At 37.6% G+C, this 15,267-nt stretch overlaps 1 protein-coding gene and 1 long non-coding RNA gene across 4 annotated transcripts in view; one reads left to right on the top strand and one right to left on the bottom strand.

The window, feature by feature from the left end:
- Positions 1-15,267, top strand: part of ARHGEF4 (Rho guanine nucleotide exchange factor 4) — a 259,748-nt gene that overhangs the window by 151,906 nt on the left and 92,575 nt on the right. Inside the window, 1 exon segment of the mRNA XM_053447833.1 lies at positions 11,213-11,339. Coding sequence (XP_053303808.1) covers positions 11,213-11,339 — 127 coding nt within the window.
- LOC125096118 (uncharacterized) overlaps positions 1-15,267 on the bottom strand; it is a 107,024-nt gene that overhangs the window by 87,518 nt on the left and 4,239 nt on the right. For 2 of the 3 annotated variants that reach the window (XR_007126070.1, XR_007126068.1), the window contains exons 2-3: positions 14,314-14,535; positions 11,331-11,381 (exon numbers count right to left, since the gene is read on the bottom strand). This is a non-coding gene — a long non-coding RNA (uncharacterized LOC125096118). Of the gene's footprint in view, positions 1-11,330; positions 11,382-14,269; positions 14,536-15,267 lie in introns of all 3 variants that reach the window. The other variant, XR_007126069.1, reaches the window with a different exon arrangement.

The raw sequence follows: 15,267 nt of genomic DNA, 5'->3' as shown, positions 1-15,267 counted from the left end.
TTTCTTTATTAATGTGTTGTATCACATTGATTGATTTGCGGATGTTGAACCAACCTTGCAGCCCTGGAATAAATCCCACTTGGTCGTGGTGAATAATCCTTTTAATGTACTGTTGAATCCTATTGGCTAGTATTTTGGCGAGAATTTTCGCATCTGTGTCCATCAAGGATATTGGTCTGTAGTTCTCTTTTTTGATGGGATCCTTGTCTGGTTTTGGGATCAAGGTGATGCTGGCCTCATAAAATGAGTTTGGAAGTTTTCCTTCTATTTCTATTTTTTGGAACAGTTTCAGGAGAATAGGAATTAATTCTTCTTTAAATGTTTGGTAGAATTCCCCCGGGGAAGCTGTCTGGCCCTGGGCTTTTGTTTGTTTGGAGATTTTTGATGACTGTTTCAATCTCCTTACTGGTTATGGGTCTGTTCAGGCTTTCTATTTCTTCCTGGTTCAGTTGTGGTAGTTTATATGTCTCTAGGAATGCATCCATTTCTTCCAGATTGTCAAATTTGTTGGCGTAGAGTTGCTCATAGTAGGTTCTTATACTTGTCTGTATTTCTTTGGTGTTCGTTGTGATCTCTCCTCTTTCATTCATGATTTTATTTATTTGGGTCCTTTCTCTTTTCTTTTTGATAAGTCTGGCCAGGGGTTTATCAGTCTTATTAATTCTTTCAAAGAACCAGCTCCTAGTTTCGTTGATTTGTTCTATTGTTTTTTTGGTTTCTATTTCATTGATTTCTGCTCTGATCTTTATGATTTCTCTTCTCCTGCTGGATTTAGGGTTTCTTTCTTGTTTTTTCTCCAGCTCCTTTAGGTGTAGGGTTAGGTTGTGTACCTGAGACCTTTCTTGTTTCTTGAGAAAGGCTTGTACCGCTATATATTTTCCTCTCAGGACTGCCTTTGTTGTGTCCCACAGATTCTGAACCGTTGTGTTTTCATTATCATTTGTTTCCATGAATTTTTTCAATTCTTCTTTAATTTCCTGGTTGACCCATTCATTCTTTAGAAGGATGCTGTTTAGTCTCCATGTATTTGGGTTCTTTCCAAATTTCCTCTTGTGATTGAGTTCTAGCTTTAGAGCATTGTGGTCTGAAAACATCGCAGGGAATGATCCCAATCTTTTGATACCGGTTGAGACTTGATTTAGGACCAAGAATGTGATCTATTCTGGAGAATGTTCCATGTGCACTAGAGAAGAATGTGTATTCTGTTGCTTTGGGATGAAATGTTCTGAATATATCTGTGATGTCCATCTGGTCCAGTGTGTCATTTAAGGCCTTTATTTCCTTGTTGATCTTTTGCTTGGATGATCTGTCCATTTCAGTGAGGGAAGTGTTAAAATCCTCTACTATTATTGTATTCTTGTCGATGTGTTTCTTTGATTTTGTTATTAATTGGTTTATATAGTTGGCTGCTCCCACGTTAGGGGCATAGATATTTAAAATTGTTAGATCTTCTTGTTGGACAGTTCCTTTGAGTATGATATAGTGTCCTTCCTCATCTCTTATTATAGTCTTTGGCTTAAAATCTAATTGATCTGATATAAGGATTGCCACTCCTGCTTTCTTCTGATGTCCATTAGCATGGTAAATTCTTTTCCACCCCCTCACTTTAAACCTGGAGGTGTCTTTGGGTTTAAGATGAGTTTCTTGTAGGCAACATATAGATGGGTTTTGTTTTTTTTATCCATTCTGATACCCTGTGTCTTTTGATTGGGGCATTTAGCCCATTAACATTCAGGGTAAGTATTGAGAGATATGAATTTAGTGCCATTGTATTGCCTGTAAGGTGACTGTTATTGTATATTGTCTCTGTTTCTTTCTGATCTACTACTTTTAGGGTCTCTCTTTGCTTAGAGGACCCCTTTCAATATTTCCTGTAGAGCTGGTTTGGTATTTGCAAATTCTTTCAGTTTTTGTTTGTCCTGGAAGCTTTTAATCTCTCCTTCTATTTTCAATGATAGCCTAGCTGGATATAGTATTCTTGGCTGCATGTTTTTCTCATTTACTACTCTGAATATATCATGCCAGCTCTTTCTGGCCTGCCAGGTCTCTGTGGATAAGTCTGCTGCCAATCTAATATTTTTACCATTGTACGTTACAGACTTCTTTTCCCGGGCTGCTTTCAGGATCTTTTCTTTGTCACTAAGACTTGTAAATTTTACTATTAGGTGACGGGGTGTGGACCTATTCTTATTGATTTTGAGGGGGGTTCTCTGAACCTCTTGAATTTTGATGCTTGTTCCCTTTGCCATATTGGGGAAATTCTCTCCAATAATTCTCTCCAATATACCTTCTGCTCCCCTCTCTGTTTCCTCTTCTTCTGGAATCCCAATTATTCTAATGTTGTTTCGTCTTATGGTGTCACTTATCTCTCGAATTCTCCCCTCGTGGTCCAGTAGCTGTTTGTCCCTCTTTTGCTCAGCTTCTTTATTCTCTGTCATTTGGTCTTCTATATCGCTAATTCTTTCTTCTGCCTCATTTATCCTAGCAGTGAGAGCCTCCATTCTTGATTGCACCTCATTAATAGCTTTTTTGATTTCAACTTGGTTAGATTTTAGTTCTTTTATTTCTCCAGAAAGGGCTTTTATATCTCCCAAGAGGGTTGCTTTAATATCTTCCATGCCTTTTTCAAGCCCGGCTAGAACCTTGAGAATCGTTATTCTGAACTCTATATCTGACATATTACCAATGTCTGTATTGATTAGATCCCTAGCCTTTGGTACTGCCTCTTGTTCTTTTTTTTTGTGGTGAATTTTTCTGCCTTGTCATTTTGTCCAGATAAGAGTTCATGAAGGAGCAAGTAAAATACTAAAAGGGTGGCAACAACCCCAGGAAAATATGCTTTAGCCAAATCAGAAGAGATCCCAAATTGTGAGGGGGGAGAAAGGGGATAAAAAGGGGTTCAGAAAGAAAAAAAAAAAAGAAACTATTTAAAAAAAGAAAGCCGATAAAGAAAAAATATAAAAAGAGGAAAAAATATATATATATTAGATAAACTATTTAAAAAACGTTAAAAAAGAAAACGGTAAAAGTTAAAAAAAATTTAGCAGAAGAAGAGAAAAAGAAAAAAAATTGAGAAAGAAAAAAAATTAAATTAACTGCAAGGCTTAAAAATCATGGGGAGAAAGCCATGAGTTCCGTGCTTTGCTTTCTTCTCCTCTGGAATTCCGCCGCTCTCCTTGGTATTGAAATTGCACTCCTCGGTAGGTGAACTTGGTCCTGGCTGGGTTTCCCGTTGATCTTCTTTCAGATAGTGGTTGATTTTCTGTTTCTATAATATTCTGTTCTTCTTCTCTTCAATCTCCCGTTGGATTTGTAGGTGTTTGCAATCTTTAGATAAGCTATTTAGCTGATCTCCCGCTACCCGAAGTAGTCTCAGCCTGCTACTTCTCCGCCTTCTTGACTCCTCACCCAAAATTTCCTTCTTTTTCGGCTGAATAATATCCTATTGAATTCAATTCCATAGGACACAATATATTCTTTATCCATTCATCTATCTGTGAACACTTGGGTTATTTCCATATCTTGGCTATTATAAGTAACACTGCAATAAACATAGGGTATTTTTCACAGAACTAGAACAAAAAAAATCCTAAAATTTGTATGGAACCATAATAGAATAGCCAATATCTCAATATCTTGAGAAAGAACAAAACTAGATATAAATACACAGTGGAATATTACTCAGCCATAAAAGAAAATGACATCTTGCCATTTGTGACAACATAGATGGACCTTAAGGGAATTATGCTAAATGAAATAAGTCAGACAGAGAAAGATAAATACTATATGATTTCACTTATATATGTAATCTAAAGAACAAAACAAAACTCATACATACAGAAAACAGAATTGGTGGTTTCAGAAGGGAAGAGGTGGATAGTAGACAAAACAGGTAGAGGGGGCCAACAGGTACAAACTTCCAGTAATAAAATAAGTAAGTCATGGGGATATAATACACAGCATGGTGACTATAGTGAATAATATTATAGCACATACTTGAAATTTTCCGAGAGTAAATCCTAAAATTATCTTCATATGGGGACAGATGGTAACTAGATTTATGCAGTAATCACTTTGCAATGTATCATTATATTGTATACCTGGAATCAACATGATGTTGTATGTCAAGTATACCTCTATAATTTTTTTAAGAGCGTGATAGTATGGAATTCATGGAATATCAGGGGTAGTGAGTGGTAGGTCCTTAATGGCTTAGAAAGGCAGAAAACAGCAGTTGTAGTGGTTATAAGACAGAATGTAGAAAAACTTGGCCCCATGTCAGTCAATCCTGACTTGATTCTATAAGCAATGGCAGTCTTTCAGGGCTTTAATAGAGGAGTGACATGACAGATCTGGTGTGGAGTAAGAAGAGAAGGATTTAGGAGAATGTATTAGTAATCCCTGTGAAAGTGGCTAGATAAAAAGTTTTGTGAAAATGATGCAGTCACCAGCTTACATGACTGTTTTTAAAAATTAGATGTATTTGTTGAGTCCTGATTTGTGACCCAGTATGTGGTCTATTCTGGAGAAAGTTCTGTGTGTACTCAAGAAGAATGAGTATTCTGTTGTTTTAGGGTAGAATGTTCTGTATTTATCTATAAGGTCCAACTGGTCCAATGTGTCATTCAACGTTCTTGTTTCTTTGTTGATTTTCTGCTGGGATGATCTGTCTATTGCTAAGAGTGGTGTGTTAAGATCCCCTACAATTAATGTATTCATATCAATATGACTCTTTATTTTGTTTAACAATTGGCTTGTGTAGTTGGCTGCTCCCATGCTGGGGGCATAAATACTTATAATTGTTAGATCTTCTTGGTGGATAGACCATTTAATAATGATGTAGTGTCCTTCTGTATCTCTGACTATAGTCTTCAGCTTAAAATATAATTTATCTGTTATGAGAATAGCTACCTCAGTGTTCTTTTGAGGCCCACTGGCATGAAAGATTGTTCTGCATCCTTTACTTTCAGTCTGGATGTATCTTTAGGTTCCAAATGTGTCTCTTGTAGACAGCATATGGACAGGTCCTGTCATTTTATCCAGTCTGCAACCCTGTGTTATTTTATGGAAACATTTAGGCTCTTCACATTGAGAGTGATTATTGAAAGATAAGTTTTTATCTAATGAAGTCCTTGTTTCTATAAACTGTCCCTGTAAATTTGTGTTCTATGTCACTCTTGGATTCTTCTTCTTTTATAGAACCCCTCTTAATATTTCTTGTAGTACCAGCTTGGTGGTCACATAACGTTTTAAGCCTTGCCGGTCTTGGAAGCTCTTCCTCTCTCCATTGATTCTGAATGTCAGTCTTGCTGGATAAAGTATTCTTGGCTGCATGTTCTTCTCATTTAGTGCCCTGAATAAGTATTGCCAAACCTTTCTGGTTTGCCAGGTTTCTGTGGACTGTTTTGATGTTATTCTCATGGTCCTTCCTCTGTACATAAGGAATCTCTTCCCCCTACCTGCCCCTAAGATAGTCTCTCTGAATTTATGATTCATGAATTTCACAATGAAGTGTCTGGAGGTTTTTCTAGACTTGTTGATCTTGGAGGGGGTGTCCTCTCTGCTTCTAGGAAATTGAAGAAGACACAAAAAGATGGAAAAGCATTCCATACTCATGGATCAGAAGAAGAAACATTGTTAAAATATCTAAACTGTCTAGAGCAATCTATACTTTCAATGCTATTCTGATCAAAATTCCACTGGCATTTTTCAAAGAGCTGGAACGAACAATTCTAAAATTTTGGAATGAGAAAAGACCCCAAATTGCTAAGGAAATGTTGAAAAAGAAAAAGAAAAATGGGGGCATCATGTTGCCTGATTTCAAGCTTTACTACAAAGCTGTGATCACCAAGACAGCATGGTGCTAGCACAAAAATAGACACATTAACCAATGGAACAGAGTAGAGAGTCCAGATATGGACCCTCAACTCTATGGCCAAATAATCTTCAACAAAACAGGAAAAAATATACAGTGGGAAGAAGACAGTCTCTTCAATAAATGGTGCTGGAAAAATTGGACAGCTATATATAGAAGAATGAAACTCAACCATTCTTTCACACCATACACAAAGATAAACTCAAAATGGATGAAAGGCCTCAGTGTGAGGCAGGAATCTATCAAAATCCTAGAGGAGAACATAAGCAGTAACCTCTTCAACATCGGCCACAGCAACTTCTTTCAAGACACATCTCCAAAGGCAAAGGAAACAAAAGCAAAAATGAACTTTTGGGACTTCATCAAGATCAAAAACTTCTGCACAGCAAAGGAAACAGTCAACAAAACAAAGACAAAGAGGCAACCCATGGAATGGGAGAAGATATTCACAAATGACACCACAAATAAAGATATCCAAGATCTAAAAAGAACTCCTCAAACTCAACATCCCCCAAAATAGATAATCATGTCAAAAAATGGGCAGAACACTTGAACAGACACTTCTCCAAAGAAGACATGACAGACATATGAAACAGACATATGAAAAAAATGTTCATCATTAGCCATCAGGGAAACTGAAATCAAAACCATACTGAGATACCACCTTATACCATTTAGAAGGGCCAAAATTAACAAACAGGAAACAACAAGCATTGGAGAGGATGTGGAGAAAGGGGAACCCTCCTACACTGTTGGTGGGAATGCAAGTTGGCGCAGCCACTTTGGAAAACAGTGTGGAGATTCCTTAAGAAATTAAAAATAGAGATACCCTATGATCCTGCAATTGCACACTGGGCATTTACTCCAAAGATACAGATGTAGTGAAAAGAAGGGCCATAAATTCATAGCAGCAATGGCCACAGTCGCCAAACTGTGGAAAGAGCCAAGATGTCTTTCAACAGATGAATGGATAAAAAAACATATGGTCCATATATACAATGGAGTATTATGCCTCCATTAGAAAGGATGAATACCCAACATTTGTATCAACATGGATAGGACTGGAGGAGATTATGCTGAGTGAAATAAATCAAGCACAGAGAATCAATTATCTTATGGTTTCACTTACTTGTGGAACATAAGGAATAACATGGAGGACATTAGGAGAAGGAAAGAAAAATGAATTGGGGGAAATTGGAGGGAGAGAAGAAGCATGAGAGACTGTTGACTCTGAGAAAAAGAGTTTTGGCGGGGAGGGGGTGGGGGGCTAGGTGATCCTGGTAGTGGGTATTAAGGAGGGCACGTATTTATGGAGCACTGGGTGTGGTGCATAAATAATGAATCTTGGAACACTGAAAAAATAATAAAATAAAATAATAAATAAAATAAAATAATTTAAATATAAAAATCAGATATGATTTAGCCTCCATGTGAATATGTACATGGCCCATTTCACCTTAACCAGGATTAAAGTAGACTTCTAGAGAATTCTAAGTCTGAGATTCTATGATTTTAACAGGTTTGGGGTCTAAGAGCAAATTCTGATAATTTAATAGAAAGTGGAGATTATAAACTAGTTGAGTCAAATAATGCTCTGATACTTTCTACAAGTAAACACAAAAAGATACATTAGAGGTATGATTATCTAAAGAGTATGATGAAGAATAATGCAGTATAGCTTGAAAGAATCAGAACACTAGGAATTAAAAAAAGCATATGTTGAAGGCATTGGAACACTGGATCACAGTTCTCAAAGTGTAATCACTTTACTACTGTGGATTATTTTGTACGTTGCTTAATCCAAGTAGGTGAAGACTCTCCAATTACCTTTCTATCACTGATTTCTAGTGTAATTCCATTATGGTCAGAGAAGCATGTTCTGTATGATTTCAATCCTTTTAAACTTGTTTTTGTTACTGTTCATGATCACCAAGGACATAGACTCTCAGTGAATACTCTGTGTGCACTTGAAAGCAATGCTTATTCTGTGATTGTTGGGTGGGCTATTTTGTAACTGTCAGTTCCAGTTGGAGGATAGTATTGTTCCCTTCACCTGTCCCCTTGGTGTGTTTTTTCGTTTTTGGGGTTTTTTTTTAACTTTTTCTATTGATTACTATGGTAAAAGTGTTAAAGTACCCAACCATAATTGTGGTGATTCTAGTTCTCCTTTAAATTGTGTCTGGTACTATTGCTTCTCAGCCTTTTGGCTAAGATCAAGTGTAAGTTTTATCAGGTTTTGCTTCATATATTTTGACGGTCTGCGGTTAGATGCATACATCTTTAAGGTTGTCCCATCTTCTTGATGAATTCACCCTCTTGTTAAGTATATAATGTCCTCTTGTATTCCTGGTAATTTTCCTTACTCTGAGCTCTGTTGTGTCTGATATTAGTGTAACCTTTGAAGTTTTGATTAGTGTTTGCGTGGCATACGTTTTCCATCCTATTACTTTTTATCCACCTTCATCATTATTTTGAAAGTGGATATCTTATGATAACATATTGTGAAGGTTTTTTTCTCTAATCCATTTTGAAAATCTCTTTATGTGTTTTGAGTATTTAAATTACATGTAGGGGCACTGGGGTGGCTCAGTGGATTAAAGCCTCTGCCTTCGGCTCAGGTCATGATCCCAGGGTCCTGGGATAGAGCCCCTCATCGGGCTCTCTGCTCAGTGGAGAGCCTGCTTACCCCCCTCTCTGCCTGCCTCTCTGCCTACTTGTGATCTCCATCTGTCAAATTAATTAATTAATTAATTAAATGTAATTACTGATGTGTTTGGATTTAGATCTACCATGTTCTCTGCTTGTTCCTCTGATTCATTGCTCTGTTTTCTTTTACTGTCTTTTGGATTATTTGGATATTTTTTGTTTTTTATTTTAACTTACTGGTTGAGTTTTTTACACTATATATTATTACGCATTCTTTTTTTTTCTTAATAGCCACTGTAGGGATTAATATGTGTCTTTAACTTTCATTGTCCACTTTTATAACTGGTTATTTTACTACTTCAAGTAGAATATATTAAACCTCCCACCATATAGTCTCCTTTAGTCTTCCCCTTAATGCTGTAGTTGTCATGTGTCATCTGCATATACTGAAAACCTCATCAGACAATAATATAATTTTTGCTTTTAACTGTTGGACATACTTTAAACAACTTAGAGGAGAAAAATAGCCTTACACTTATCTATATATTTATTATTTCTATTGCTCTTCCTTCAGCTCCCATGTTGTTGAAGTGTCAGCACTATCTCCCTGATGTTATTTTCCATTCATTTCAAGAGTGTTCACCCTTACTTCTTAAAGCATGGTTATATGAGCTGCTTTAAAGTCTTTGATAATTTCAACAACCATGTCATCTTGGTGTTGAGATATGTCAGTTGTCCTTTCCCTTATACTTTATTAAGATTTTTATAGTTGTTTGTATACTAAGTAATTTTGAATAATATCTTAGACATTTTGAGTACTATGTTATGAGACTCTGTTTAGTTTAGTTGCTATGGAGAACAATGACTAGTACATTTTCCATGCAATTGAATCCAACTTATATTCTAATTTCTTACTGACCTTCAGAGGCTGTTTCTTTTTTTTTTTCTTTTTTAGTATTTTATTTATTTATTTGACAGACAGAGATCACAAGTAGGCCGAGAGGCAGGCAGAGAGAGAGGAAAGGAAGCAGGCTCTCTGCTTCATGACCTGAGCCAAAGGCAGAGGCTTTAACCCACTGAGCCACCCAGGTGCCCCAGAGGCTGTTTCTTATGTCAGTTTGTTTCCAAGGTGTTTTCAGTGCTATTCAGATAATTTGGATCACTCAGTGGCCAGTCTGGAACCTATAAAATGTTCTATTCCAAATACTCAATGACTTTAGTATTTAGAGTCAGATCCACCCATGCACAGTTTGGGTGTAAGTCTAATAGCTTATAAACACATTTTTGGGATCATTTTCATGGGCCCCTTCTTCTCTGCATTGTTCCAGACACTTCTTTCTCCCAGGAGCCCTCACATTCCTGTTTTGTTTGTTCGTTTGTTTGTTTTGCAATAAAGCTGGCTTTTGTTTTCTCACTTTGCCATACACTTCTTGCAATTTTTATCTGCCTCTGGAACTAAATGGCAGGAGGATAGAGAGATAAAAATGAAATGGGGGGAGGGGGTGCCTGGGTGGCTCAGTGGGTTAAGCCTCTGCCTTCCACTCAGGTCATGATCCCAGGGCCCTGGGATCGAGCCCTGCATCAGCTCTCTGCTCAGCAGGGAGCCTGCTACCTCCTGTCTCTCTGCCTGCTTCTCTGCCTACTTGTGATTTCTGTTAAATAAATTAAAAAAAATAAAATCTTAAAAAAAAAAATGAAACAGGGTTCTCCAGCCATCCCATCACCCAGCCATCATCCAGCTCTTGTGACCACAGTTCCTCAGTTCATAAAGGATTCCCCTTCCTCAGAGTTTTATGTGCCTACCTGGCCAACACTGCCATACTATAATGGGATGTCCTGGAAATCTTGGGTGGGAGGAAGACAACACAGAAGATTTACACCATTTGTTCATACTCTTTAGGGGCCCTTTATCCCTCTCTTCAGACCAGAGAGGGCTTCTTTTGAGGTCCTTTTTATCCATTTTTTATCCAGTTTCAAGCTGCTGCTGAGTTCAGAACACAGGATATCATAGGAACAACAAAAGAATTTCCTAAGCACACTTGCTTGATCATGCGAGGGATACAAAAGAAAAGGAAAAGGAACATTTACTTGAATACATAACAAAATGTTAAAGTTAATACAGTAACTTTACAAAGTAGACAAAACTGGAAGGGGCCAATTTTATCTCAGGATGATGGGATGATAGAAAGAGTCAGTATCCCTTGTCTTTCCAAGACCCTATGTAACACTTGTCCTTACAGTTTTAAGGGTAAGTGTAAGGTCTGCCATCCTGAGGAAGGTCTCATAATTATGACATGTCAGGGACTTGATCAGTTGAATTTTAATTAAGTACTCCTAGAAGAAAATGTCTTGGTTAAAATTAATAGTTATGCTTTTGGAGAACTGTAGGGCTGTGTGACTGAGCAGCTAGGGGAGATTTAGGGGTTTGAAGACTTTCTCAACAGTCCTCATTTTATATTGTTGAATGACAACCTATTCTGCCACAATTACCACATACGGCCTCGTAGGTTGTAGACTCTGGGAGAAGTTTTATGGTTTGTTTGTTTCTCATGGATTTTGATGTGAATGGCACCTCCTGAAGCTGTGTGCATTTTGGCTGTGTACCCTGCTCCTGGACAATGAAAAAGTATGATGTTGTAATGACAGCATATCATCTCTTTTCTTCTCTCTGCCTCTTTCCTCCTCTCCTAGTGTTGGAGGAAGATGACCATTACCTCTCCAGAGTCTTTGAGTCTTGCTAGAAGAACACATCCATTCTCCCAGAGTGTCCCAACAGGATTGAACTGCATGGGCTGGCCAGAGTACATACCTGACACTGGTGAGTTATGTGTCTCTCTCTTCTGTTTTACACTCCGATGTCCTATAAAGAAGAACAAGATGTGAGAGAGTGTTGCTGATTGCTATGTTTACTTGTCTGGCAGAAGTAGCTTAAAGGTGAAACAGATAAGACAACGTCTCTTATCCCTTCAATTAGGAAGAGGTCCCTAACACCCTGAGAAAGGGAATTCTTGGCTTCAGGAAGACTCCATTATTGAATCCCCAAACCTGTCTCTGTTTATTTTAAGTAGAACTAATGACCACCTCTTGGATCCTGTAATGGGATATAATTTGTAGAAGAAATAACCACAGTGAGTTGTCTCTAATCTAGAATAGAACTTGAGTGTTTTCCCTTCTAAGGGACAAGCCTCTTCCTCTAGTTTTATGGCCACTTCTGTGAGACCATTTCCCAAATCTATAGCAAACAGCCTCACATCACATATTCGGCCATAAAAGGGTTGGCCTTTGTGCCAGAAGGAAGCTGGGCCCCAGTGAAAGCAAGCATAGGGCATCCTCATGCACAACCTTCACCTGAACTAGACCTAACCCAGGAAAGGATGGGCATGTTGAAAATGCTCAAGGACTTCTGGTGGAAGGACAGGTATTACGTCTTGAGCAGGTACAGATTATATTAGATTGGAATCTTACTGTCTAAAAGCTGGCTAGAAGGGGAAGCCAAATACAGTGTTATGAAGGATAAAGAATGGTAAAGCCCTAGACAGGATTAAAAAGGCAAGCTAGCTACATCTGTCAAATATGTACTGTGTCAAGACTTGGGGAGTGGGAATATAGGACTGACAGGAGCAGAGTGGCCAGGCTCTGAGCATCAATGTGGCATATGCCATCCTGAGGAAGGTCAACTCAGTGCATACTGATGCTGGTCCTGGGGACCTGGCTGCTCTGATTAGCTGGTGGACATGATTGGTTTCCATTCACAAATGTATGCGCTTATGCTGCATCATGCAATGGACTTTAATGGTTGTGATCATGAATTCACAATAAGAAAAGTCATGAAAAGTTACTTTACAACTGCTGAAAGAATCTTTTCAAGGGGGAAAAAAAAGATATTTCTAACATAGCTCTTCATTAAGTCATGGGATTATTTAGAGGCTCATAGAAGGGGCCATAATGGATTAGAGCAGCATTTTTCCAGTAATAATCCTCAAGGATGATTTTGGCCCTTGAAGGTAGAACATCCTTACAAAGCCAAAGCTTAATAATCACATAGTCCTATTATTTCAGATGTTCATTTGAATTAATTGACAGGTGAATTTATTGCAGAATAAGAAATTTAAAAATCTCAGTGACACATTTGTCCTGGTATGTCTGCCTATCGAGAATACTGGTCTGGATGTCAGAGTTCAGGGCTTTGGCTCTAGCTGCACTTGATATAGGGATGAGAAATTGGGCACATCCCTCGGTTTCTCTGTATTTCAGATTCCATTATTATTCAAAAAAGGAATGATAATTCACTGGGTTAATATGAGGTCAAGTTAATATGGGCTTGGATCTCTGCATTTACCTTAAGAAAGCATTATTTTCTTTAATTATTGCTCCTACTCCAACTGTTCTGTTCCAAACTTCTGAGATTTCTACTTTCTGTAGATTATATTTCCAGTTTTATCCTTGGTAACTCTCTCATTATTTTCTTTTTTTTTTTTTAATCCTTTTTCCTCTTAGTTTTGGGAGAAATTTTTAGGCTTTTTTTCTTCTTTGTTTTTCTGGTTTTATCTACCTGTTAATTGCCTTCATTAGGATTTGTGATTCAGTGATCACACTTTTAATATCTCCATTGAATCTTTCCAATGTCCTCTAGAAGCTTGTTAAAAACATAAAATAGAGAATTTTGTAAAACTTTTTCTCCCGTTCATTTCCAAATTCATCTGCAATTTTTTTGCCCATGAGTTCTTCTGTAAGTGAAATTTCTCTATTGTCTTATCTGAACAGACATCAGTCCTTCACCAGCAAGGGCTTGTTACCATGTAGCACTGGAGACAGCACTTTTTTTTCTTTTTTTTTCTTTTTTTCTTTTTTTTTTGTGATCTTCTTTCTTTAACACAGGCAGTTGTAGCTATAAATTTCCTGGCAAGCATGCATTAGCTATGTCCTATAAGTTCTGGCAAATTTTGTCTTCATTTTCATTTATCTCAAAATATTGTCTTATTTTTCTTCTCATCTGTTCTTTGACCCATTGGTTATTTAGGAGTGTATTTGTGAGTTTCCTAAATTCCTGTTACTTATTTCCAATTTTATTCCATGTGGTCAAAGAACATGCTTTGTATTATTTTTATCTCCTCTTAAATTTACTGAAGTTTGTTTTACAGACTAACATAGGGTCTATCCTATAAAATATCCCATGTGCAGTTGAGAAGAATGTATCCTATCATTTGGTAGTATGTTCTATAGATGTCTAGTAGGTCTCGGTTTGCAGTGTTGTTCAAGTCTTCTATTTGCTTGATCTTCTGCACAGTTCTACTGAAAGTTGGATGTTAAAACCTCTAACTATTATTGTTGAATTATCTTTTTCTCCTTTCATTTCTGTCAGTTTTTGCTTTATGTATTTTGGTGCTCTGTTATTAGGCCTATATATGTTTTAATTGTTATATCTTCCTGATGGATTGACCCTTTTATTGTTAAACTCAGCTCTTAAAATCCACTGACCAGCAGTTGATTGATTTACTGTTTACAACAATGCCCTGGGGCATCAGTTGCTCTACAAACTAATTCAATTAAATTCTCACTCCTTTGAAGAAATAGTTTCAGAGTTCTGGGTTTGGTGTTTGTTCTGATCCCAGAAGGACTCCCCCCAAATATCTTATTCCTAGTTCTTTCTTGAGACTGTCATAGGTTCCTGTTAAAATCCTTTAAACATGGCTGAGTAGGAAGTGAAAATTTAAGCTTTTGTATAAAATATATCACAAATTCAGTCACCTGAGGGAGCTGTAAAGAGTTCCAGCTGAAAGTTCGCCTCTTACCAGTATTTCTTTTCTGTGTTTGAAGGAGTAGCTGAGGAGTAGTCAAGAATTAGCCTGATGTGGGAGCATGCTACCATCTGCCCCACAAGTTGGTGCCCAGGATGAATTGCTCCATATCCACTTCTCTCTTTGTAGAGCCAGCAGAGCCAGATACAACTCTTCCAGTTGCCAGCACAGCAGATGCACATAGCATCACATGAAGCCCTCTGCACCTCCAGAGCCCTGGTAGTTGGGGACAGGGTGAAAAACACAGCTCCTTTAGGGAAGTAAGTTCTCCAGCCAAGAGATAGTAAGTGAAAGAGCCCTATGTTCTTGGCGTTAGCCATGGGAGTAGAATCTCCATCTCACTCAGCTAGAAAGAAGAGTAGAAGGAGTGGTTTTTAGTTCAAACCAAAATGCTCACAAAATGCAGACTCTAACCCCTCTTAGTAAACTTTCATTGGTTTTCTTGAACAGATGTTTCTTTATTTGTGGTCTGTCCCCAAGGACCATATCCAGAGCTTTTAAGTGGTTATTTTTAAGTAATTTTCACCAGCTACACTGGGGAGTGGGTCAGGAGAACTTGATTTCCCCTATTTTTATGACCTATTAGTCATTTCAGTTAGAGTCTTAAAGGAGACAAGTTAGATGACTGGTTTCATATCAGACTTACTTGATATCAAGATCCATTGCTTAAACTTCCTCATTATATCCCCAACAACTAGCATTATGCTCTGTACAAAGTAGGCTCACAGTGTCTCTTGCCAATGATACTGATAATATTCCAACAAGAACTGTCTAGAGAATGCTTAGAATTAGGAGGAAAGGAATTAACAAATTACATAGTGGTTCAAAGCATCGCTGGTGAGCACTAGAACCAATTCCACCATTTCCTAGATGAGTGGCCTTGGATCATTCTTAGCTTCTTAGGTTCAAGTGAAAAATGAGACCAAAAATTTGCAAGACAGGAAACAA

Source organism: Lutra lutra, chromosome 3, assembly GCF_902655055.1.
Source record: "Lutra lutra chromosome 3, mLutLut1.2, whole genome shotgun sequence".
Taxonomy (NCBI): domain Eukaryota; kingdom Metazoa; phylum Chordata; class Mammalia; order Carnivora; family Mustelidae; genus Lutra; species Lutra lutra.
This window is presented reverse-complemented; position numbering and strand designations above follow the sequence as displayed.